We start from the raw sequence: 24,861 nt of genomic DNA, 5'->3' as shown, positions 1-24,861 counted from the left end.
AGCATGGACCCCACCATCTGCCTTCCCCAGGAGGTTGCCTCCTAAATCTCTGGAATTGATCCTCTCCACTCCTCTTTCACATACCCTCCCAACCCAAGCCACCTGCTGTCTTGAGGCACAGCTGGTCCCCCTGCACAGCCAGAGGGGTCTTTCCAAAACTGAATCCTTGGGAATTCCCTTGTGGTCCAGTGGTTAGTGTTCCACGCTTCCACTGCAAGGGGCACAGATTCAATCCCAGGTCGGGGAAATGAGATCCCACCAGCCACTCGAAGTTTGGCCAAAAAAAAACCATACAACAAAACAAAATTCAACCCTGACCCCTGCTTAGAACCTGCTATGGCTCCCCAGTACTCTCAGGTGAAAGCCCAAAGGCTGCACCTCAGCTCCAGGCCTACTGGGCACTGTGTGACCTGACCACTGCTTGTCTCCACCCTCCTTTCTATTTTTCTAAAAGATCCTGGTGTTCTCCTCTTTCAAGCACTTCCCCAGCTGCTTTAGGTCTCAGGTGAAACATCAAGGCCCCAAGGATGTCTTCCCCAATCTCCACAAACCAGGCCTGGTCCTCTCATTTCTCCCTCTCCTGGTTCTCTGTTCCTCTCCACACAGCCCCTATCACAAGTAAAAAATAAGATGTATTAGGGTGTCCACCTTCAAAATAGCTTCTGAATTCATTCACTTCTCCCCATCACCACTGCCTGCCTCGTGGTCCAGCCACCGTCACATCGCCTATGGCCTGGACCACTGCAGTCTTCTCCTCACTGGGCTCCCTGCCTCTGTCCTTGCCCCCCGCCCGCACGCAGCCAGAGGGACCCTGTTAAATCCTCAGTCAGATCACGTCCATCCCCTGCTCAGGGCCCTCCCATGGCTCCCAGGTCCCTCTGAGTAAAAGCCAAAGTCCCTGTAGTGAACCACAAGACCCAAATGATCTGTTCAACCCTCCCTCCTGCCCTCATCTCCCCAGTCTCACTTCTACTCTCCCCCCCCCTGCTCACTGGACTCCAGCCACACTGGCCTCAAACAGCCAGCACAATCCACCTCAGGGCCTTTGCACTTTCTGTTCCCTCAGCCTGGAACATTCTTCCCCCAGATGCCCATATGGCTCCTTCTCTCCCCTCCCAAATGTCACTCCTTATAGGGGCCTCTGGATTTAAAAAACACTTCAAACCACTGCCCATCTCTCCCCCGCCAACCCAGTCCCTTGACAGCTATTTTTCTCCACAGCAAATACTTGACATTGTCTATATTTTCCTTGTCTTACTGACAATCTGTCTTGAGAACTAGACTCCGACTCCCCAAGCACCAAACCTTATTTGTTCACCACTAGAGCAAGGCCTGAAATACCTGTTGGTGGAGTAAATGGGTTGCATGCATCTATTTTGAACCTGTAAGACATTCACAAGTTTCAAAATCCAAAAAGCACAAAATGGAAGTGAGAAGTGGCCTATCCACCATGACCCCTGCCCTGCCCCTCCCCAGTGCTGTTCCCACCTCCCAGTTTCTTGTGTTTTATCCCAGAGATAGTCTACGTACAGACAAGAAAATATGTAGACATATGTCCTCCCCCTCCCCTCTTTCCACAAATGGCACACACTCTTATCCTGTTCTGCACTTTCCTCGCAGCAATACATCAAGGGGATCACACCGCATCAGTCCAGAATCACTTCCTCATTCTTTTTCTCTTTTTAAGCAACTGCATGCGTGGTGACCAAGGGGGAAAGAGCTTTTGTTGCAATCATTGTTTTCCAGGAGCGGTGTGGCTTGGTGGCCAAGAGCTCAGATCGTCTCAGAGCCGGACTCACATCGTGGTTCTGCAATCAGATCTCTCACGCCCTGCTGGTGGGCATGCAAACCAGAGTAGCCTCTTTGGAAGACAGTTTGCCAATCTCCCCAGAGGTTAAGTATACACTTCTCATATGACCCAGCAATTTCATTCCTGGGTACTTACCCAAGAGAAATAAAAACCTCTGGACACAAAAAAAACCTATACGCGCATGTTTCTAGCAGCTCTCTTCAGAATCGCCAACAGCTGGAAACAGCCCAGAAGTTCTTCAGCTGGTAGATGGAGAAGCAAACTGTGATCTATCCACACGTGGCAATAAAATGCAACACGCTTCTGATATGCCAACCTGAATGAATCGCAGATGCATTAAGCTGAGCCAAAGAAGGGAGACTCAGAAGTCTCTATTATTTCATTTACAAGACATTCTGAAAAAGGCCACTCGATAGTGACAGAAAGCAGATCTACGGTTGTGAGGGTGGGGTGGGGGAAGGGTGTGACCACAGAGGGCCAGCAGGAGGGGATTTTGGGGGTAATGGAAACCATCTGCATTTTGATTCTGGCGGTAACTACTGCATGCGTGTCACAAAGCTTATAGAACAGTACAGAGAAAAGAGTGAACTTTACTGTATGCAAATTCTTTCATGAGTTTTTCTAAAAGGGTACATAATGTATGATCCCATTTATATGACATTCTGGAAAAGCAAAACTATAGGAATAAAAAACAGACCAGTGGCTGCCAGGGTTTGGGGATGAAGGGAGGGTTTGACTGCAAAGGGGAACAGGGGTAGTTTTGGGGCGATGGAACTGTCCTATATCTTGCTTGTGATGCGATAATACAACTATAAACTTTTATCAGAACTCGTCCCTGGTACACGCTTAAAATGAGTGCATTCTATTGTATCTATTGTATTGTAAATTACACCTCAATAAGGTTTGGTTTTTTTTGTTTTTTTGTTTTTTAATTTATTTATTTATTTATTTTTTGGCTGCATTGGGTCTTCGTTGCTGTGCGTGGGCTTTCTCTAGTTGTGGAGAGCAGGGGCTACTCTTTGTTGCCGTGCTCTGGCTTCTCATTGAAGTGGCTTCTCTTGTTGTGGAGCACAGGCTCTAGGCATGTGGGCTTCAGTAGTTGTGGCACGTGGGCTCAGTAGTTGTGGCTCACGGGCTCTAGAGCGCAGGCTCAGTAGTTGTGGCGCACGGGATTAGTTGCTCCGCGGCATGTGGGGTCTCCCCGGACCAGGGCTCGAACCCGTGTCCCCTGAATTGGCAGGCAGATTCTTAACCACTACGCCACCAGGGAAGTCCCCTCAATAAGGTTTTCAAAATCCTATCTCCTGCTGCCCTTCCCTGGCTGTGGGACCTTAGGCAAAGCCCCTAACCTCTCTGTGCCTCCGGTGAAGGAGGAGGGATCTGGGGACGCGGTGGGTGCTGAGGTCTCCGGTCTCACCGTGGGTACACAGGTACACAAGTACACGCAGGAAATGTTTACAAACAAAACAGAAGGGCTTTATAAGGCTTTAGGGTGAAACTGGGGTCAGACAGCTGAGCCGCTGGCAATGGCTCCTGTGTCTCAGGAGGGCAGGTCCCGGGCTGAGCACTGTCAGGCCTTACCTGAGTCCCTTTGAACCACTGGGCACTCCTTGTTGACCTAGAAAAGCGAGGAGAGCCATCCCTGGGTCCCAGAGGGATGGCATCAGGGGTGCACAATTCAGAGCATTGTAAGAAGGTCTTTTTCAATAGTCAGATGGAGCTGACAGATCAGTTCCCTTCAGTCTCAGCTGTTCGGGAAAGAGTTTGGGTATATACAGCCCCTGGCCTGCCCTCACAGACTCACACGTAGGGGAGATTGATCTGCCCCGAGACAGTGACATCCCGGAATGGCTGGGACTTGGGCTGTGGAATCCAGAGGGGGGCACGACCCAGCCTACGGAGAGAAATCAGGGAGGGCTTCCTGGAGGACAGGCTGCCAGAGCTGAGCCCTGATATGTTGATTGAACACCTGCTGTGTGCCCTGGTTTGGATCTCAGTGCAAGAGACAGGATTTTTGAGGCTGAAGTGAAAGGGGCGTGTGTGGGCAGGAGGGTGAGGGGAAAGGCCGCTGCTGAAAGCTGGGGTGTGGGTGAGGGCAGAGCAGTGGGAGATAAGGCAGGAGGGAGGCGGTGCCTGGTTCAGGGCCTCTGGGGCAGGAGCCTGGACTTTCTCCCACTCACGCCCCAGGCGGGAATAGCTTTCTCAAGATCCATCCATGTGTGCAAGGAGGACGAGGCGGGAAGAGGCCGGAAGGGTGAGTGGAAGCGATGGGAATCAGGTGGCTGTCAGAGCCACATGGAGAAGCAGGTACAAGTAGCATGAGAAGGCAGAGGCCTTGTCTTTTAGGTCCCACCTGAGACCCTTCCAAGAGCTAGGAGGCCTCTGCCAATGGAGCTTCCTCGTTTCTAAAGCATTAAAACAGTGAGTCTTAGGTTTGCCAAAGATGCTTTTTGATCATTCTTTAGTTCCTAAGACTCTCTGACCTGATCATTCTTCATTTCTTAAATTCTGTTCGTCTTTGCTCCTAAAGTTCCACAATGGCAACTTATCTTTGATCCTTGGAGTCTCAGATTCATTCATTCAGTAAATATTTATTGAGCCTCTATCCTGTGTGAGGTGACAAACACAGAAAAGAACAAAATGGATGAAATTCCTGCCTTAGGGGAAACCACACTTCCTGAGCGTTCACTCTGCACTTTAATCCTGTCCCCAACCTTACGAGTTAAAGACATGAGCAATCCCCATTACTCAAACGAGGAAACTGAGGCACAGGATTCTGGAATGCCTTGTTCCTAAAAGTCTGGGACTCTAGAATTCTTTGCCCCTAAGATTCTAAGGTCCCAGAGCTGCTGTTGTTTTTTTTTAGTTGAAGTATAGTTGATTTCCAATGTTGTGTTAATTTCTGCTGTACAGCAAAGTGACTCAGTTACACATATATATATATTCTTTTCCAGATTCTTTTCCATTATGGTTTATCTAAGGAGCTAGAGTTTTTTTGTCCTAAAGATTCTGTGTGCTTGGATTCAAGTGGACAGTGGATTCAACCTCATTAAAGAGCGAGGAATTGCAAATTATAACCACGATGAGATTCACACACAGGCACGAATACCGGGATGACTCGTATTTGCAAAGTCTGGCCAGATCCAGTGCTGACGAGGATGTGGGGCAAGGAGAACTCACAGCAGACATTGGAGATGGGAGTGAAAATTGGTGCAAAACTGTCTGACTGTATCTTCCACAGCTAGACATCTGCACACCCTATGCCCCAACAATTCCACTCTTGGATTCTGGGGGAAAATGCGTGTACTCATGGGTGCCAGGAGAGGCACACAGCATTATCAAAAGAGGCAGAATCTGGAGACCACTCATAAACCCATCAACAGGAGAATGGATTCACAAACTGTGGTTTTCCATGCAAGAGAGTGATACACTGTCATGGAAATGAAGGCAATCCAACAGACGTAAGAATATGAGTGAACGTCACAGACATAATAAGATTGAGTACAAGAAGCCAGACCTAAGGTTCAGAACTGTGGGGATGGGGGTAGGGGTGGGATAAATCAGGAGTTTGGGATTAACGTATACACACTACTATATATAAAATAGATAACCGACAAGGACCTAGTGTATAGCACAGGGAACTATACTCAATATTTTGTAATAACCAATAAGGGAAAAGAATCTGAAAAAGAATATATATATCTATATCTGAATCACTTTGCTGTACACCTGAAACTAAGACAACATTGTAAATCAACTCTACTCCAATATAAAATAAAAATTATTTTTAATTAAAACTATTTTAAATAATAAAAAAATAAATTAAAGAAAAGAAATACAGTTGACGTTTGTAAATTGACCCAATGTTCTAAGACTTGCTGAATTATTATGGTGGCTTTTCATAGATATGGGATTTGCTATGTACACAACCATGTCTTATGTGAATAAAGACAGTTTCAGTCCTGCAAAATAAATAAATAAATGAATTCAAAACTGTATTGGTCAAGTGTGTATTCACAGGTAGTAAAAGGAAAACAATAAAAGCATAAAAGAATGAGTTACCTTGGGGTTCCCCGGTGGTGCAGTGGTTAAGAATCCGCCTGCCGATGCAGGGGACACAGGTTCAAGCCCTGGTCCGGGAAGATCCCACATGCCGCCGAGCAACTAAGCCCGTGCGCCACAACTACTGAGCCCGCGAACCACAACTACTGAAGTCCATGCACCTAGAGCCCCTGCTTGCCGCAACTAGAGAAAACCTGAGCACCTCAACAAAGACCCAATGCAGCCAAAAATAAATAACTAAAATTTTAAAAATCTAAAAAAAAAAAAGAATGAGTTACCTTGAGAGGAGGGAGAGGAGAGAGAGTTCTGATTTGGAAGAGGCCTGAAGAGGCTTCTGAGGAACTGGCAGAACCATTTCTGGGCCTAACTGTTCACAAAATGGAACATTCTATGTCATGCAATTCTCCACATTATGGTCCATAATTTTAAAATATATATTCTTTTTCATCCCACGATTCCACACCTCTCCGTTCCTCAGATGTCTCGGTTCTCCAGGGGGCAAAATTCCTGAGGCTGGGGCAGGAGGGTGCGGTGAGAAGCCACAAGAAGAGAATTTGGGATCTTAAACGCACGATACAATTTGATTTTCCCAGAAGTGAGCGAATGTCCTGTGACCGTGTGACCACAGGAGGCCAAAGTGACAAGTTCAGAAGTGGGTAATGTCCGAAGGAGATGCCACAGGCCAACCCTCACTCCCACCTCCCACAGAACCGGACAGTAAGAGGTCCCCTGTACCCCAGCTGTCACCAGCCAGCCCAGAGCCAGGGCTTCAGGTGACCAGCCCCAGGCTTTCAGGTGTAGAAACCGGGCCTGCCCAGGGTTGAGCAGCTGGGAGACTTCAGTGCAGTGATTCGCTCGCTCCCAGCCTGTGACCTGATTCCACGGGGCAGGAGGGGTAGTGGAGACACGCCCGCCCGGTCCTCACTCTTGTGGGAAAGTGCTGCAGGGCAGGGGTGGCCCCGACTGGGACAGCGGTTGGGACCGGGGAAGGTGAGTCCACCGGGGCCCCTGCTCAAATGAGGAAGGGCCTGGCGTGACCTGCTTTCCCAGGAGCCTGGGGAACTTTCGCATCTGTGTTTTTAAGCTGTGGTGGCTGCAGGGGAGGTTATGGCCTCGGGCTGGGGAGGCACCGACTTCCAGGGAAAAGGCCAGCTTTTCAGGGAAGGTGCCGTCCCTTCCTCAGAGATGGGCTCTGTGCTCTGCCCTGGGAAGGTGGGCTTGGGCAGGAGGGGGGTCATCCAGGGACGGTCATCCGTCTCAGGGAGTGGCTAGGCTGATGGGTGACGCAGGCACCGGCTTCTTCCTGGGTAATTCATAGCTTGCCCTTTAATACCGGGGACAAGACTTAATCTCATTAAGTGCTCCTAGTAAGATGGCCCATTCAAGCTACACCACTCAGTGAGCTGGTCTGATGGAAAAGGCAGGACCCAGAGGGCCAGACCAGGCTCAGAGGGCAAAGCACTTGGCAAGGGCCACAGGGCTGGAAACTGGCAGAGTGGAAGGTAGACCCAGATTCGACTCGTCTCACTCCTTACAGATGAGGATGACGGAGACAGCAGTGCTCAAGGCGCTATCGCTAACTCACTGGATCCCCTCAGACATCGTGTTTTCATCCCCATGACTCAGAGGGGGAAACTGAGGCCCAGAGCGATCAGACGCCACTCCAAAGCCACTCAGGCAGAGCTGATACTCACACTCAGGTTGCCTGATTTCAAAGCCCATTGTTGTGGATGGGGTCCCCCAGAAAGCAGACGCTTACAATTAGGAAGGCAAAATGTTTATGAGAAAAGGGGGTGGGGGAAGCAGAATTGGGGAGGGGGACCACCAGGCCATGATGCCAGCCCCAGGGGGAGCCCCTGAAGCAAAGACTGCCCATGAGAGGAATCCCACAGTGGGTAGAAAAGGCCAGACCCTCCGGCCCTGCCTGGCTCTGTCAATGGCCAGAGGCTGCCCAGGAGACCATGTCCCCAGTTGGCAAGCTGAGGCAGACCAAGTTGAAGGAGCCAAGTGTTAGCCATCTGCACACCTTGGCAGCTGGGCCACAAGTCCTTTCTTAAAAGAGGATCCAAGCAGCATACCTCTGTGGCAGCCCTCCCATACCCTATATTAATAACAGCAATCATTTGAAAATAACAGCTTCCATTTACTGACAACTTACTCCACGCCAGCCTGTGCCAACGTGTGTTAATTTGTTTGACCCTCACGACAATCCTGTGAGATGTGCACTGGTTTTACCCCATCTTATAGATGAGGAAACTGAGGCTCAGAGAGGGTAAGTCACTTGCCGAGGGTCACACAGCTGGGGTTTGAACCCACACAATTAAAGAGTGAGCCCCATTTACAGATGAGGACGCTGGGGCTCAGCATTATACCTCCTGACTGTCCACCATCAGCACACTGGGACCCCTCTGCCCTACACCTGACCTTCCCAGAACACCACCCCCCCTACCCCCGCCCAGGGCAGATGCTGATAGCCGCAAACCTCTCCCACCACATTGCCCCTGTCTGATCAAAGCAGTGAATGCCGGGGAGGGTGTCCAGTCTCAAAGCCCGCCTGGAGAGGATGTTGCAATCCTCTGACTCAGCGGAGTGCGTGCAGACCCAGCAAGAGGGAGAAAGGGGAAGATTAAGTCTTGGCCCAAACCCCAGATGGGCTGATCCTGCCTAGTGCCAGGGATTCCAGTAGCCTCCAAGGCCCCAGGGTGGGGAGGAACCAGGAGGTGCAGGGCATGCTCCAGGAAGCTGGCCTGCATTCACCCCTGGGGGTGGGGTGGAGCCTCGGAGAACAGAGCCGTCTGCCAACCCAGGGTGGACTTGCAGCCCAGAGCCCAGACGGGAGGCTGTGTGACCTTGGGCAAGTCCCTTCCCATCCTGCTCACCGTCTCTGTTTTCCTCTGTCTGCAAAATTCACTTGCTCTCCCCAAGCCTCTCTTAAAACTAACTTGATTCCCTCCTGCTGCAATGTGACCTTCTCTCCGTTGGCTCAACCCTCCCTGGCCTGCAGAAGAGCACTGTAGAAAGACTGTAGACCCTAGGGCACGTGACCTTGCCTCTCCCGTGCCTGAGTTTCCCCATCTAAACCATTTCTTCCCAGGAAGTGTCTAGAATTAGAGCCGAGAGGGAAGGCCTGTGGTCTCTGGGACTAATGACCACCCCTCCCAGGTAAGTGGTGCAGCAACCAGGATGCTGGGGTCACAGAGACCTGGCTTAAAAACATGACTCCCCCTGTCTCTCACATTTCCCTAGGCAGTGACTTCACTCCTTTGTGCCTGTTTCTTTCTCTGTAAAATAGGAATTTTCGTTGAGTTTTCCTCACAAGGTGTCAAGAGAATGAAGTGGGTCAATTCCTAGTGGGAGCTCAGCCAGACTGAATATGTCCATCTTGTCTCATCTCTGGGTGGAAAACGGTGACAAGAAAGACCTGGCCTGGTGGGTGAAGGCAGGCTACGTGGAGACGAGAACAGATATCATTCATTCATTCAGCCATTCATTCTGCACACCTGGTCTCAAACTGCTCAGCAGTCCTGGGAGGCAGAAGCTGTTATCATCCCCAACCGTAAAGTCATGACAAAGGCACAGAGAGGGAAAGCTACCTATCCAAGGTCACACAGCCAGCACATGGCAGAGCCAGGGCTCAAACCCATGTCTCTAAGCCCAGCATGTTGAATCCTAATTTCCTCAATGAAATGGGTCCTGCGGTTGAAAATTTGGGTTAATTGATTATAATAATTGTTATTATTCCTATGCCAAGTTATAACAGGAAGAATGGTTATAACAGGAAGAATAACAATAGCCGCTACATTGTATTGAGCACTTTATAATTCAGGACCTACAGAATGGAAGCGTATTTTCTTGATTTAGTCTGTTTTATCAATGAGGAAGCTGAGACTCCATAAGGCTAAATAACTGCTGCAAGTCACAAAGCTAATGAAAGCCTGAGACAGGACTTATACCCAGGCCTCAGTCAGAAGCAAAGAGGACAAGGCCCAGGAATGAAGCCAATAGGAACTTAGGGTCTGACCAGCCCAATCTTCTCCTCTTAGGAGAAACTGAGCTCTCCCCCCGCCCCCCCCCCCAACCAAGAGCAAGAAAGCTGTTCCAGGATCACAGCCTTCTAGCTAGGACTTCATTTCCCTCTTGGGACCTTGAACAGGTATAATCGTGGCCCTTCCTCCCCCAGGGACGTCTGGGGAAGGACAAGGGGAGAAGAAGCTGTAGGAGGCAGGAGATCTGAACAGGTACAAAGGGTGGCCTGTGTGAGGGAAAGTGGTTAGACACCAGGCAGGACTTCCGGGCCTTCTCTGGGAAGTTTCTGGGACTCATCCAGGGGCCGCCCCTGCCGGTGGGGGACCTCCAGAACTCCAGGCCCAGAGAGGGGAGACCCTGGTCCTTCCCAGCGAGGGCGCAGGGAGCAAGGGGAGAAAGGAGGGGGGAGAGCCATCCTGGTCCCTCATCACTCCGTTCCCGACACTGGAGGGAGGTGGCTGTGGGAGCTGGGACTTTCCTGAGCAGCAGAAGATTCTGGGAAATCAGAGACAGCTGCGGGGCGGGGCTGACTCCAGGCCTCCCCTCTCCTCCCTCCCCTCAGTCCCTGCTGGTTCCCCAAGCACGCTGCTCTTCCCTCCGCCCCGAGGGGGCCCTCCTCAAACTGCCCCTCCTCCCTCAGAATTTGCCTCCACCCTCAGACCCTCTTCAAGCCTCCTCTTCCCTCAGATCCTTCACCCTCCAACGCCGCCCCCCACTCTCTCCTCCTCCCTCGGAACCACTGTCCTCACTTGGTCCTTCTCAGACCTCCTCAGACCTTCTCCCTCTCCCTCAGACCCTCTCCCCTCCCTTAGACAACCTACTTCTCTCTCAGACCTGTCTTCCTCCTTCAGACCCTCCTCCCTCAGACTCTTTTATCCCTCCTCCATCCTCAGACTCAGAACCCCCAGCGCCCTCTCTCTCAGCCCCTCCAAGCCCCCGTGGGCCGAGCGCAGACACCCCCTTCCCCCTGTCTGGGCCCAGAGCCATTTCTCCACCGGCCGCAAGGCAGCCGGGGAGTGGGAGGGCCTCGGGCCGCCGTCCAGCGCTACTTCCTAGGGTCATCACCCTGACAAGCCCCGCTGCTCCGAGGCTCAGCTGCCCTCTGTACAGCAGGGTCGTGTTCTACATCCCAGCCCGTCCCTGTGTTTGAGAGTCCCGGGAGGGGAGGGCTGGGTAGGCGGGGACCCCAGACTTTCCACCCTAATTCCCTCACCTCTTCCCTTGTCGCCACAACTCTGCGGGCAGGGGGTGACAGCAGCCCCATTTTCCAGAAGAACAAACTGAGTCTCAAGAGGAATGACCTGTCTAAGGTCCACTGTCAACAAGGGGTGGAAGTGGGACTTGAACCCAGGTCTTGCCCCCAGATGCTCTCCCATTACAGGGGGCCGAGGAGGAGACCCAGAGAGGCAGAAAGGAGAGAAGGGGGAAAAGGGTGAGGCTTCTGTCAGCCCACAGATGCTCCTCACATCCCGGTAACGATCCACTGGGGTGGGGCCCCAGTCTTGGGCAAAGTCCCTTTCTGAGAACCGGGGGCCCACACCCATTTTCAGGGTCCCAGGAAGGGGAGACGAGACGCAGCCAGAGATCGGGAGACAAAAATATGGGACGGGGCTGGAGACAGAGAGAGGGAGGCTAGGGATGGAAATGCAGAGACATGGGGAGACACACAGAACCGGGGAGACCTTGCGAGCCGCCTGGACAGAGCCGGGGTGCAGCACCCATTCCCTCGTCCCCTTAGGTCCCCAGGGCCTTCCGCTCCGCCTCCCGTAACTCCGTGACCGGCACTCAACCCCAGCGACGGCCCCGCCTCCAGGGAAATCCGGGAAAGCCCCGCGCGACTGGGGCCCCTCCCCGGGGCGGGGAGAAGGGCGGCCGGGGAGGGGCCACGGGAGAAGCCCGCCTCTGCCCTTCCCTCCCCCCGTTACCCAACCCCGCCCAGCCGCCCGCAGCTCCTGCCGGCCTCTGAGTCATGCCCCCAGCCAGCCTGGCCTGTTCCCCACCCACCAACCCCGCCCGGGATGGGAGGGGGACGTGGGGCAGAAGGGGAGCCAGACGGCCCCCGCCTCCTGGGCCCGGGCTTTGGTCGCTGTGACTCTGGTCTTGCGGCCCTGCGGCTCTTGCTATGTCCCCGTCTCCCTCCTCCTTAGTCTCTCACGACCTCCATGCCCCTTTCGCCACGTCTCTTTCTTTCTCTGTGCATCGAGGATTCCCGGAGCACCCACCCTGTGCCCAGCGGCTCCGGCTGGGTGCAGGGACCCCGCCTGGAAGAGACACGTTCACTGTTTCCCTGCGCACTCCCCACCGAACACCACCCCCAGCGAAGTTCAGACCCAAAGCTGAGGAGGCACAGGGAGGAGGCAGAGACGGGGGCAGGGCAGGCAGAGGGGTAGTGCCTGGGCGCCTGCGGAGCGTAGTCCCTGCTCCGGGTGCGTCTTTTCGCTCCCACAAAGGAGGAAACGGCTCACAGAAGGGAAGTGCCTGGTCAAGGTCACCCAGCGAGGAAGTAGGAGTCGGGAATCGAACCCGCGTCTTAGCGACCCCAGGACCTCAGGGAATTGCCTCCCTGGGGGAGAGGCTGAGAAGCAGACAGCACTCGAGTGACAGAGAGATAGATGGTGAGGGAAGCAAAGAGACGATAGAGACAGAGACACTGAGAACAGAGACGCAGAGACAGAGAGACATCTATCCAGACCCGAAAGTCAGAGAGAGAGAGTTACAGACTGAGAGATACAGAGGCCTATAGCCAGAAAGACAAAAACGCGGAGACAGAGCCTGACGCCCGCAGCCGCAGGGGTGGGGACCCCGCAACCCGCGACCCCGCCTTCTTCCCACCCACCCCCCCGCCCCCCGCCAAGGCCCGGCCGCTCCGGGCGCCGCGGGGCTGGGAGGGGGCGGGCGCGGGGCGCGGCGCGGGCGGGGCGCTCTGCAGGCTGCACCGCGGGACGGCGGGAGCGGCGGCGGGTCCAGGAAACCCCTGGGGCGGACGGGTGGCCCCGGGGGGGCCGGGGGCGGGGAGGCGGGCGGTCGGCACCGCCCGGGCCGACAAAAGTCCCTTCAGTTCAGCCGGCGGCAGGGGAAGTCCCGGCGCTCGGCGCAGCCACCCTCCCGTGCCGCCAAGCCCAGCCGCACTCCGGCCGCCCGCTCGGCCGCCGTCCCCGGCGGCCCCATGCCCCGATGCCCCGCGGGGACCATGGACGAGGGGCCCGTGGACCTGCGTACCCGGCCCAAGGCCGCCGGACCCCCAGGCGCCGCGCTGCCGCTCCGCAAGCGCCCTCTGCGCGCGCCCTCCCCGGAGCCCGCCGCCCCCCGCGGCGCTGCGGGCCCCGTCGTCCCCCCGGATCCCCTCCGCGGTGGCTCAGACACGCCAGCGGTGCCTGCGCCCCCCCACGGCCTGGCCCGGCCAGAAGCAATTTACTACCAGGGTGAGTGGCTTCCGCGGGTCATGGCCGGGTGGGGGCCAGGCAGTGCAGAGGGTCACTACCGGAGCCAGGGGCAGAGCTCCGACGTAATATACGGGGCCTCGGGCAGCTGAGGGACAGAAGCCAAGGTCCCAAGGGCACAGATATGGGGTTCCTGGGGAGCTGGGCGCACAGCCTGAGGTCCCAGGGGTGCAGATATGGGAGCTTCAGGGAGCAGTGCCTTGGGACACAGATATCGGGGTTGTAGGAAGGCTGGGTGTCAGGGGGCCCTGAGGGGTAGAGCCCAGGGTCCGAGTGCCACATATAGGGAGCTAGGAGACAGTGCCCAGCAGTACAGAAACGGGCTCTCAGGGAATCAAGCCCCAGGTACACAGAATTATAAACTCTTCAGAACCCAAATATCTAGGGTTATAAGGAATCAGTACTTGGACCCAAGAAACTGGGGTTCTTGGCATCCCGAACTATATGTGGGGTCAAAGGAAGTCAGGGGAACAGAGATTGGGGTTCTAAGGAGACAGATATTAAGGATTCCCGGATGTCAAAATCTCGGGAACCAAGATATCGGGAGACGATGGGAATTAGGAGAACAGCGTTGGAGTTCTGAGCACCCCGATATCTGGGATCACAAGGACCCAAGGAAACCGATCCAGATACCAGGGTTCTTTAAGGAGCCAGCAGGACAGAGATCTGGGGTTCTGAGCAACCAGTTCTGCTTGCAAGTGATCAGTGTCTTCGCTGGGGTCACAAGGTCAGGTGGTCTTAGGGGGCTTGGGCTCAGTCTAAGAATTGGGGGCAGGACTGGGGAGTTCTGGGACTCAAGGATTTAGAGCCAGGAAGAAGGATTCAGGGGTCTCTGGGCAGAAGGCCTCAGGGTGTCAAGGCCTGGTATTGGACATGCAAGAACCAGGAAACTTGGGGGTTCAGGAATGGGAGCCCCCAAGGACCAGGAGATGACAGAGAAGGCCAAAATCCATTTTCCCGATCCTGTCTCCATCCCTGACCTCCAGGAGGGAGTGGCCCCTCCCACAGCTGTGCCCACCTCACGATCTCAGAGTGACCCCCAGAGCTGCAGAGACCCCATGTCTAGTGCCTCCAGACCTTTGCCCAGTTTCTGCACCTTCCACCCCCTCAGAGTACAGCTTCAAGCTGTGCATCAGGAGGCCTGTCACAGCCTTCTCCTTTTTCCTATTCCCCGGGCCTCAGTTTTCCCCATCTGTGTGATGGGTGGATATGGATTTGCCTGCTACCATGGTCCCTTCCAACAGTTTGATCTGAACACGTTTCTGGCACCACTCTCTCTCCCCAAACTCTGTACACATTCACCCCACACCCTACATCCAGTGCTTCATCCATCCTTACCTCCCTCAGCCACAGATTCACTCAGCAAACAGGCCCTGAGGTCCCCCTGCTGAGTGATGATGGGGGTTCAGTCCTTAAGGGACTCTCTGCCTAGTGGGAGATGGGGCATCAGACACAAGTAAAGATAAGTGACAGTGAGAGTGTCCAGGGCTGGAGGAGTGGGGGGGGAAGCTGTGGGAGCCCAGAGGAGGGATGCGGTAGAGGAGTTTGTCTTGCGCCTTGAGGACTCAGTAGGAGATGCAAAAGGGACCTGGGAAAAAGGGCAGGTGACACGCAGGAGCGAAGGCCGGGGGGTGGGGGGTGGGTTGAGGATCTGTGGGCTTGGTCTCACGCATGTCCTTTCTCTGCCCAGGACCTTTACTGTCCCTGTACCCCACCCCGACAATGGGCTCCCCCTTTCCTCTGCTGAACCTGCCTACACCCCTGTACCCCATGGTGTGCTCCATGGAACACCCCCTGTCAGCTGACATCGCCATGGCCACCCATGCGGATGAGGACGGAGACACGTGAGTGACAGTCCCCCATTCATGGAGGGTAGTAGGGAGTGGGGAGACCAACCTTCCACCCACCTCACCCACCCACCACAGCACAGGGGCACTCAGCGTGGACTTTCAAGTTACCTGCACCTGAGTTAGAACCCTGTCTCCACCGCTGTCTGTGTGACTCTGAGCAAGCCCCTTTCCCTCTCTGGGCCTCAGTTTCCTCTTCTGAAAAACTGGGCACCCTGAGAGCACTTAGCTCCCAGGACTGTTTTTGGAGCAATGGGCTTCAAATGTTTTATCGAAATCCCAAAATGAGGAAGACATCTCACTGACCGATTTATTATACGAACTATACATGTTAAGCCCCTAGCACTGAGCCTCGCAGATTGACTGTTCAATATGTATTAATTACTGGTATTATTATCGTTATTGCTTTTTACTAAGCCCAGCACAGACACGCACATATAAACTTGAAATAAAAATTGCACAGAACAAAACAACGCTCACCCTTACGACTTGGGATCTACTTTGGGATTTTCTATTCTAGTCTTATGTCATTGTTTCCTGGTCATAGCCCACTAAATTAATTTGACGAGCCCTTAAGTTGACTTCCCAAATCTCATGGTTTTATTATCTGCCATTTGAGGGACATGCTTCTGAGCAGCATGAAGCTGCTGAGAAATCCTGCATGGGAGGGCCTAGCACATAGTAAGCACTCCATATACTTGACCACCATGGTTATTGTTATTCTGTCGACCTCGGTTTGAATCTCAGCCGGCCACTTTCCCACCCCTCTCTACCTCAGTTTCCCCCTGTAATAACAGGAAGCATAAGATGAGGGTCTCTGTGAGGCAGAAATGAAATGATTTCTATAAAGCGATTATCTGGGAATGGGTTTGGGGACTGGAAACCACAGGTGGAGATGGGAGGGACAAGCCTATTTCTACAAGGAAAGGGGGGCCTCCACCACTGGCTCCTGGGTGACTTCACATCCTCGAGCCTCAGTTTCCCTATCTGGAAATCCGGGCTCATAATCACAATTAGGATTCAGTGCAGTGATGTACATATATACAGTGCATAGAATTGGGGCGGGGGGCACACAGTAGGTGCTCAGTACATGGGAGTGGCTTTTGATTGGTTGAACAGAGCTCCCAGGGTTGTCATGGACTTATCCTTGTGAACCCAAGCAGGAGAAAGTGCCTGAGATATACATATACAGGGCTCGGTAAAGCTAGTTCCCGCCCACTCTGGGTACGTCTGGGGTCATCAGTGAAATAGATTTAATTTGTATCTGTCCCCAGGGGTGATTTGTTTGCAGCCTGTGAAAGCAGGGTGCGGAGGCGACCTGGCACACCAGTCTCCAGCCCCACGCCCCAGCCGCCCTCCCCGCCCTCCCCGCCCTCCCCGCTCTCCCCCAAAGCAAACACTTCTGCCTCAGCTGCCTGTTGGGGGAAATCCCTTCCCGCAGAACCTGACCGCAGCCCAGCTGCTCTGCCTCCCCCACGTCAGCACCCGTCACTCACTCGCAGCCTCCCCCTCCTGGCGCTCCCTCTAACCTTAACCCCTTCCGCTGGGGCCGAGACTTTACCGGAATGGGCAGCAGGCGCAGGCCAGGCGGGGGAGGGGGAGGGGGGACACGCTAGGTCTGGGTCCCCAGAGCAGCAAAGCTATGGTTGGGAGGCTGGACTTCTAGGGATTCAAGGGAGTAAGATCTCAGGGCATTCGGACAACCTCCCTCCGCCCCCTCCGCTCCCCCCCCCAACCCCCACCCCCCACCCCCGCCAGCAAGAAGTCAGGAGGCACTGGGGAGATGGAAGTCTGGGTCTCCAAGAGAGGGGGGAACGCATTCTGAGTCCCAGAGAGCAGAGGTTGGGGTACTGCATTCCGTGACCCCTGAGCGGGTAAGAAGCAGGGGGCAGGGCAGCTTGGGGATCTAGAACTCGGAGGGAAGGGGAAAGTCCGTTTCCGCAAAGAGTTGGGGCACCGTATTCCCGGGTCCCAAGAGATCTTGGGGATGGATGCCAGGATGTGGTGGGGGTTAGGGAGCCAGCTGGAGTCGGAGCCCTGGAGGGTGGAGTTCCAGAGGGGTCCCCTGGCTGGAGAAGTTGGGGCCCTTACCCGCAGGGTAACTAGATCGCTTTGGATTAGGCTCCCCTCTCCGCCCTATTCGAGGATGGAAGTTGGGGTGTCTGGGTGGCCGGGGTAGATCCCCGACGGGACAGGCTTCCCTCCCCCGGGAGCAGGAAGCCGAGCCCCGCCCAGCAGACCTGTTACTGGAAGTCCGAGGGCTGGGCCGCCCCTCCCGTCCCCACTTCCTCCAGCCCCGCCCCACCCCCTGCGGCCCGCGCGTTTATGGGAACTCAGGCCTGGACGGTTTCTCTGAAATAATTTTCTCCCTCTGCCCTCACTTAACCCCGCCCGCCCCGAAGGGGACCCAGGCCGGGCGTCCTGGGAGATGCAGGGAGGGGAGGGAGCCCTTCCCAAGGAGGGGCCTGGCCCAGGTCCGACCCCTCCCCCAAGATTTCTTTTTAAATTTGGCTTTCTCGGCTCAGGATCCAGGTTCAGCGTTACACCTGCATAATCTCCTCCTGGGAGATGGGCGTTCTTGTAGGCTATACTTTACGGAGGAGAAACCCGAGGCTGTAAAGGGCCACCTAGCCGCACAGCTAGAGAGACTTGTAACGGAATTTGCAACCCTGGCCTACTCAGCCCCGGCAAAGCCCCCAGGGCTGCAGGATTTCTCGGCCTCCAGTACCTAGGGAGCTGGATTCTGGATGCAGATTCCACAATTGGGAGAACCGCTGTTCACCCCTCTTAGCCACACCCTGGTCTGTCAGCAAGCAGTGGTGGGTGAGAAAGAAGTTGCTCTAGAAAATGGCCTTTAAAGAAAGGTTGTAGGGACTGTGTACCTCCAGTCAGCCTTGTGCCCTCAGCGCCAATGTCCCCCACCCCATACAGTCGTCCCAGATTGCTCTCAGCTCTAAATGGCTCTTCCAGGTTGGGGGCCCTGGGAAGTGGGCAGGAAGTTTATCGAAAAGTGTTATCCAGATCAATGCCTACAGAGATGGAGGAAGCAGGACTGGGCAGAGGGAGGATTTGAGCTGCTACGTAGTAGTTTCATCAGGGCCTCAGTTATCCCACAGGGAATGTTGCAGCTGGAGTGGCCCTCAGAGTTGGGGCCAGAAGCCCAGGCCTTCGACGCCCACACGGAGCAGTCACTGGATGCCATTGGGTGGCATCTACCCACCTCACCCCCATGACCTGGGCAAGCAGCTCTTTTCAGCGGAGGGTAATTCCCAGAGAGAGCCGAGAGCTGACAACCTTCCCAGAAGTTGAGGGAATGAGTCCTTCAGTCCAGAAGGGGGGGGGGGGGGACCTGGGTTGCGCAGTCCAGCTTCCCAAACAGTGACTAGTTTGTCCCACCTCCCTTCTGGGCAAAACTTCCTCCACATACATACTCTTGGGATGGAGGCTGACCGTGATCTCCAGTCACCACTGATGGAGACCTTGATGGTATCGAGTTCATCCCCACCCATTCCACAGATGAGAAAACTGTGGCCTGGAGTGGGGTGGGAATGTGGTTCCCAGCTTCAAGGATGGCCAGGGATCGTTGAGGGGGACTCATGTATTCAGAGCCTGTTTGTGGAGCACCTGCTCAGCACCAAACACTGTCCTAGGCACTGGGCAGTGATGGAAGCACACCAAACGCTCTGCCCTGGTGGAGTTGACATTCTATCGGGGGAGATTCAGACAGGAAACGAGTAAAGTGTACCACGTCAGGTGATGAACTGGAGGAAAATAAAGCCGGGGGAGGGGGAGGGAGCCGCTGCTGTACCATTTTAGCAGAGGCCCAAATGAGGGGAGCTAGCCCTGCAGGTATGGGGGGGAAGACTCTTCCCAGCAGAGGGAACAGCCAGTGCAAAGGCCTAGGAGGCAAGCATGCTTGGTATGTTTGAGGAACATCAAGGAGGCTAGTGGCCAGAGTGGGCTCAGGAGAGTGGACAGAGATGATATCAAAAGGAATTGAAGAGCGGGAGACAAGATCACACAGGGCCCGTGGGCCGTGGTGAGGACTTTACTCTGAGGATTCTGTGCAGAGAAGGGGCATGACCTGACTTAGGTTCTAAAAGGGTCCCTCTAGCTGCTATGTGAGGGACAGACAGTAGAGCAGGATGGAAGCAGGGAGGCCAGCGAGGAGGGGACGGTCCAGGAGGGGAGATGGTGGTGCCTGAACCAGGATGGAGGGAGTGGGGGTGGGGAGCAGTGGTTGGATTCTAGAGACACTTCTAAAGTATCCTGCACATTTTGGAGTTAGCACTGCTAAGAGTATGGGGGTGAGAGGTGACCAGCCTCTAACGCCTGTGATCCTCCACCCCCAGGCCACTCCACATTGCGGTGGTGCAGGGCAATCTGCCAGCTGTGCATCGGCTAGTCAACCTCTTCCAGCATGGCGGCCGGGAGCTGGATATCTACAACAACCTCCGGCAGGTGAGGCTGGGGGCCTGGGGCCCTGGATCTAATGGAAGAGGGGCCTGGGAACCTGGACTCCTGTTTCCTAGGGGAAGAAGAGCTGGGGGCCCTGACTCTTGAATCGGAGGGAGGAGGTGCTCCAGATTTCTGGTTCCTGCCTAAGACTACAGCTGGGGGTCAGGACTCGGGAATTCTGAGGGAGGCAGGACTGGGATGCAGGGCAGGGGACGGGTCCCTCACAGTCTCTTTTCCCCAGACACCGCTACATCTGGCTGTGATCACCACTTTGCCGTCTGTGGTCCGGCTCCTGGTGATGGCCGGTGCCAGCCCCATGGCACTGGACCGCCACGGCCAGACTGCAGCCCACCTAGCTTGCGAGCACCGCAGCCCGGCCTGCCTGCGGGCCCTGCTGGACAGCGCGGCCGGGGGCACCATGGACCTGGAGGCCCGCAATTACGACGGTGAGCATCTACCCGGGCGCGGGGTGGGGCTGTCCGGCAGGACCTGGAGTCCTTCTGAGGCTGCAAAGCCCCAGGCCCAGGTTTAACTGAGTCTCCTTCTCCTTCAGGGCTCACCGCCCTGCACGTGGCCGTGAACACCGAGTGCCAAGAAGCGGTGCTGCTCTTGCTGGAGCACGGCGCGGACATCGACGCGGTGGTGAGCGCGATTGGGCCGGGGGTGGGGCCAAGAGGAGCAGAGAGGGGCGGGGCTTGGGTGGGCGAGAGCCCGAATGGGTGGGGTGGGGCTTGAAGAATCTAAGGGGATTGAGATGCTGGACCAAGCGGTTAGGATGCGGGCCGCCGGCTGTTTGGGCAGTGCTAGGAGACGCTTAAAACCTTCCCTCCCTGCCGCAGGACATTAAGAGTGGCCGCTCCCCACTCATCCACGCCGTGGAAAACAACAGCCTTAGCATGGTGCAGCTGCTGCTACAGGTGGGTAAGGCCCCTGCCCGTGGCCTCTCGCCCACCCTTTCCTCTGACACCAACCGGCTGTCGCCCCATCCCTGCCACCGACGCCGCCTTCCAGTTCTGGCTCTTGCTCTTGCTGCGCTTCCAGCCCCGACCTTTCCTTCTAGGCCTCGTTCTGTCAACCCTAGGACTTCACCCCTCCAGGCTACGAACTAGTCCCGGGTCTTCTCCCATCCCTCCTCCGGCCCCAAAACTTCCCAGGCCCCAACCAGCTAGAGTCTTGCTGACCCTGTCTTCCGGCTTTGGCCCTGTCCCCGCGCCGTCCTTCCGCCCCGACTCCGTCCACGATCAGGCCCAGACTCTGGACCCTTCCCTTCTCTGACTCCGCCCCTGCTTTGGCCGGGGCTGCCGAGTCCAGCTCCGGTTGAGTCGGCGCCGCCCCTCCAATCCCGCTCTGTCCCGCCTTTGTTTCCAACTTCTACCCTTCTATCACCCAACCCCGATCTGGCCCCGCCCCAGGTTGTGATTCCCACCCCCACACCCGGCCCCGCCCCTCACTGTGGCTCCGCCCCCCTGCACCGGGACCTGGCGGTGGTCCTGACCCGCGCCTCCCCGCCCGCAGCACGGCGCCAACGTGAACGCGCAGATGTACTCGGGCAGCTCGGCGCTGCACTCGGCGTCAGGCCGCGGGCTCCTCCCGCTCGTGCGCACGCTGGTCCGCAGCGGCGCCGACAGCGGCCTCAAGAACTGCCACAACGACACGCCGCTCATGGTGGCGCGCAGCCGCCGGGTGAGTGTGCGCGCTGGTGGCGGCGGGGGTTACAGGGGTTGCAGGGGTGTCTGTGCCCGAGCGCCGGTCCGCGCGGATGTGACAGGTGAGTGGGCACGTGTGTGCAGGGGATGCGGCGTGTGGGCGTGTGCGCGTCTGTGCCAGGGCGTGGAGGCAAGCCGGTGAGCCTGAGGGCGTGGGTGTGAGTTCTAGACAAAGGAGTGACTGAGGCACAAAGAAAGGAAGTGACTTGTCCCCCTGCACGTACTGAGAAAGAGGCGGTGCTCCCTGAGCTAGGGGACCCCGTGAGCTAGGAGAGATGGAGAGAGGCAGGGCTGTGTGGGCAGGGGTGGCCTGGTGATGACCGCCCCTCCACCGCTCCACAGGTCATCGACATCCTGAGAGGGAAGGCCACACGGCCTGCTCCTGCGTGCCAGCCAGAGCCCTCCCCCGACCGGAGTGCCACCACCTCCCCTGAGAGCAGCAGCCGCCTCAGCTCCAATGGTGAGAAACCGGCTCCCAACTTCCAGCAGCCCAGCTCCGCCCTCCCTCAGAACCCAGGAGTGGGGGTCCCCAGCCCCCTTCTCCCTGGATGCAGCCTCTCTCTGCCCTCACCCCTCGTCTCTCTTCTCTTCCCACAGGTCTTCTGTCAGCATCACCACCCTCCTCGCCCTCCCAGTCTCCCCCCAAGGACCCCCCTGGATTCCCCATGGTTCCCCCCAATTTTTTCCTTCCTGCCTCATCTCCACCGACCTTCCTGCCCTATGCTGGGGTCCTCCGAGCCCCTGGCCGGCCGGTGCCCCCCTCCCCAGCTCCAGGAGGTAGCTGAGGGGGATGGGGGGGCAGATCTCGGACTCATGAGGAGGGAGCTCACTGCCCTATGGGGTCAGCCCTCCTGGAAACTGTGAAGATCTCACTCTGCCCCCCCCCCAATCTTCTGGACCAGGATTTGCACAGAGGCACATATATTTACCCATAACCGCCCCCCTCTTCTCAGCACGGATACTCCCCCATCTCGTCCCCACCCCCAGCCCGGGACTCTTACCCTATTATTCTCAGGCACCAGTCTCCCATGTGGAACTTCACCCAATCGTTCATTTCCTTCTCCTCTCCCAGAGCTGGTGGAACCAAGGAACGGCCCTCCCCTCTGGCCTTTACCCAGTTCAGTAAGGAGGGAGAGATGGGCTGTAGCCAGGCACTGATATCAATGTAAATTATTAGGCTTTTTGGTTGGATTTCTTTTGTAATAAACTATTTTTGTACCATATCCCTGGCTTTGCTAGGCCTCTTTCATGAGGAGGTCTGGAGGAAGTGTGTTTGTGTGTGTGCCCACCTGGGTGCTGTATCCAGCTGACTGCATGTGAGTCTCAGACTGACAGTGACATGTGTGGGCGACTCTAGGACTTCCGGTGTGTTGTAAATGTTATGTCATTGTGTCACTGTGCCATTGTTTCTGGGGATGACGTGAAGTGTGACATCTTTCCAGAGGACCCTGTTGGATTCCATAGTGACCTTAGGTGTGTGCATGTGTGTGTATGTGTGCTTCTGAAGGATTCTGTGGTTTCTGGGTCCCTGTGGTACCACAGCTGACTGTTGCGTACCTGTGGTAAACTGCTGATGCCAGTTGTCTCTGGGTCTCTGTGCGTGTAGCATTTGTGCGTGTTCCTAACATTGAGACCTGCGGTCATCGTGTGATTGTTTCTATGTGACTGCCTCGCTTGGTGTGTCACATTTTATTCAGTGGCTCCAGGGGCCCGCTGACATACATATATATTTTTGACTGTCTGGACGCGTCTCTTACGTATCAGTCAGGGTTTGCATTCATTTCCTGTTACCACGGTAACAAAGCACCACAAATTCAGCAGCTTAAAACAACACAGATTCATCCTCTTATAGTTCTGGAGGTCAGAAGTCCAAAATCAACTTCACTGGACCAAAGTCAAAGTGTCAGCAGAGCTGGTTCCTTCTGGAAGCTCTAGAGGAGAATCTGGTCCCTTGCACTATCCAGCTCCCAGAGGCCACCTGCATTCCTTGGCTCATGGCCCCTTCCTTGTATCACAGCACCTTCTTGCTTCTATCTGTACATCTACTCTGATCTCCTGTTTCCCTCTTAGGAGGACCCTGTGATTCCCCCAGTTCCCCCCAGATAATCCAGGATAATCTCCCCACCTCAAGATCCTTAACTTCCTCACATCTGCCAAATCCCTTTTGCCATATGAAGTAACATTCACAGAGTTCCAGGGGTTAGGATGTAAATATCATCGGGAGTCTTTATTCGATCAGAGAAGCAACATCACAGTGGGTATATGGATAAGTGATTTGTTACAGGGATTTGCCCGTTGGGAAGGGAAGATGGATGTACAATGGGGCGGGGCAAGGACAAGCTGGAACCCCCAAGAAAGGGCTGGACCCCATGTCAGCCCCCAGTGCCTCCAGCCTTGGACAAAGGGGTGTCCTTTGGGAGAAGCTGGCAACCTTGGTCCCATTCTATTGGTCTTCTTGAGTGACTGTGTGTTTGTGTTTCTGAGTGATGCTGAGAGTGGGTTTTTCAGTCTGGGGGGCCCTCCTTGGGCCTCTGGGTCTTTGTATGTCTTGGTGATGGTGAACATTTCAGCTGTGGTGACTCCACAACATGCTGTATCTGTGGGGCCCACTGCCTTAACGTCTTCCTAGGAGACACTGTTGGGTCTAGGCTAGGGGTGTGTGTGTGTGTACACACACGCACACACATCCATGCACACGCACTTCTGGGGCAGCTCTGACTGGGTGGCCCATGTTCACGTGGCCCTCCTGATTTAGGTGGCCGTGCGTCTTTGTGTGTGTGTTTGTGACCATGTGCCAGTGCTTTTGATGCTGCCTCTGGGCTATGGTGTCCCTAGAGCTGCCTGATTTGGAAGACATGTTGGTTTCCTAGGGCTGCTGTAACAAATGGCCACAAACTAGATGGCTTAAAATGAATTTATTCTCTCACAGTTCTGGAAGCCAGAAGTTCAAAATCAAGGTGTCAGCAGGGCCACACTCCCTCCAAAGGCTCTAGGGGAGGATCCTTCCCTGCCTCTTCAAGCTTCTGGTGGCTGCTGGCATTCCTTGGCTTGTGGCTGCATCTCTCCAATCTCTGCCTCCATCTTCACATGACTTCCTCTGCTGTGTGTCTGTGTCTTCTCTTCTGGCTCTTACAAGGACAATTGTCATTGGGTTTAGCCCTAAACCCACCCAGGTAATCCAGGATGATCTCATCTTGAGATCCTAACCTTAAGTGCATCTGCAAAGACCCTTTTTCCAAATAAGGTCACATTTAAATGTTCTGGGGGGTTAGCATGGGGACATATCTTTGTGGGAGGCCACCGCTCAACCCACTACAGAGGGTGACTGTTGGGCCCAGCAAGCAGCTGTGTGTGAGAACTTCCCACGTGATAATCCCACCACATGAGCAAGGTCATGTGCAACGACTGTCTCTCCAGCAGACTGTGAGCTCTGGGAGGACAGTTTCCTCCTGCTGCCCTACCCACAGCAGCCAGCACACTGCCTGGCACGGAGCAGACCCCTGAGAAGTGAT

The 24,861-nt window shown here is 55.4% G+C and overlaps 1 protein-coding gene across 1 annotated transcript; it reads left to right on the top strand.

The window, feature by feature from the left end:
* Positions 1-12,870: 12,870 nt before the first annotated feature.
* Positions 12,871-22,572, top strand: BCL3 (BCL3 transcription coactivator). The gene is made up of 9 exons (XM_082438785.1): positions 12,871-13,320; positions 15,029-15,182; positions 19,538-19,646; positions 19,885-20,089; positions 20,197-20,285; positions 20,483-20,560; positions 21,159-21,326; positions 21,692-21,809; positions 21,947-22,572. The coding sequence occupies exons 1-9, from the start codon at positions 13,065-13,067 to the stop codon at positions 22,132-22,134; spliced, it is 1,365 nt and encodes a 454-aa protein (XP_082294911.1). The 5' UTR covers positions 12,871-13,064; the 3' UTR covers positions 22,135-22,572.
* The last annotated feature ends 2,289 nt before the right edge of the window (positions 22,573-24,861 follow it).

The sequence above is a fragment of the Balaenoptera physalus genome (genome assembly GCF_965194825.1).
Source record: "Balaenoptera physalus genome assembly, chromosome: 19".
In the NCBI taxonomy this organism is placed as follows: Eukaryota; Metazoa; Chordata; class Mammalia; order Artiodactyla; family Balaenopteridae; genus Balaenoptera; species Balaenoptera physalus.
This window is presented reverse-complemented; position numbering and strand designations above follow the sequence as displayed.

Coding starts and splice junctions, on each gene's coding strand:
- BCL3 (XM_082438785.1), top strand. CDS start 13,065: ATGCCCCGATGCCCCGCGGGGACCATGGACGAGGGGCCCGTGGACCTG. Junction 15,183..19,537: donor GCGGATGAGGACGGAGACAC/GTGAGTGACAGT, acceptor CTCCACCCCCAG/GCCACTCCACATTGCGGTGG. Junction 19,647..19,884: donor TCTACAACAACCTCCGGCAG/GTGAGGCTGGGG, acceptor TCTTTTCCCCAG/ACACCGCTACATCTGGCTGT.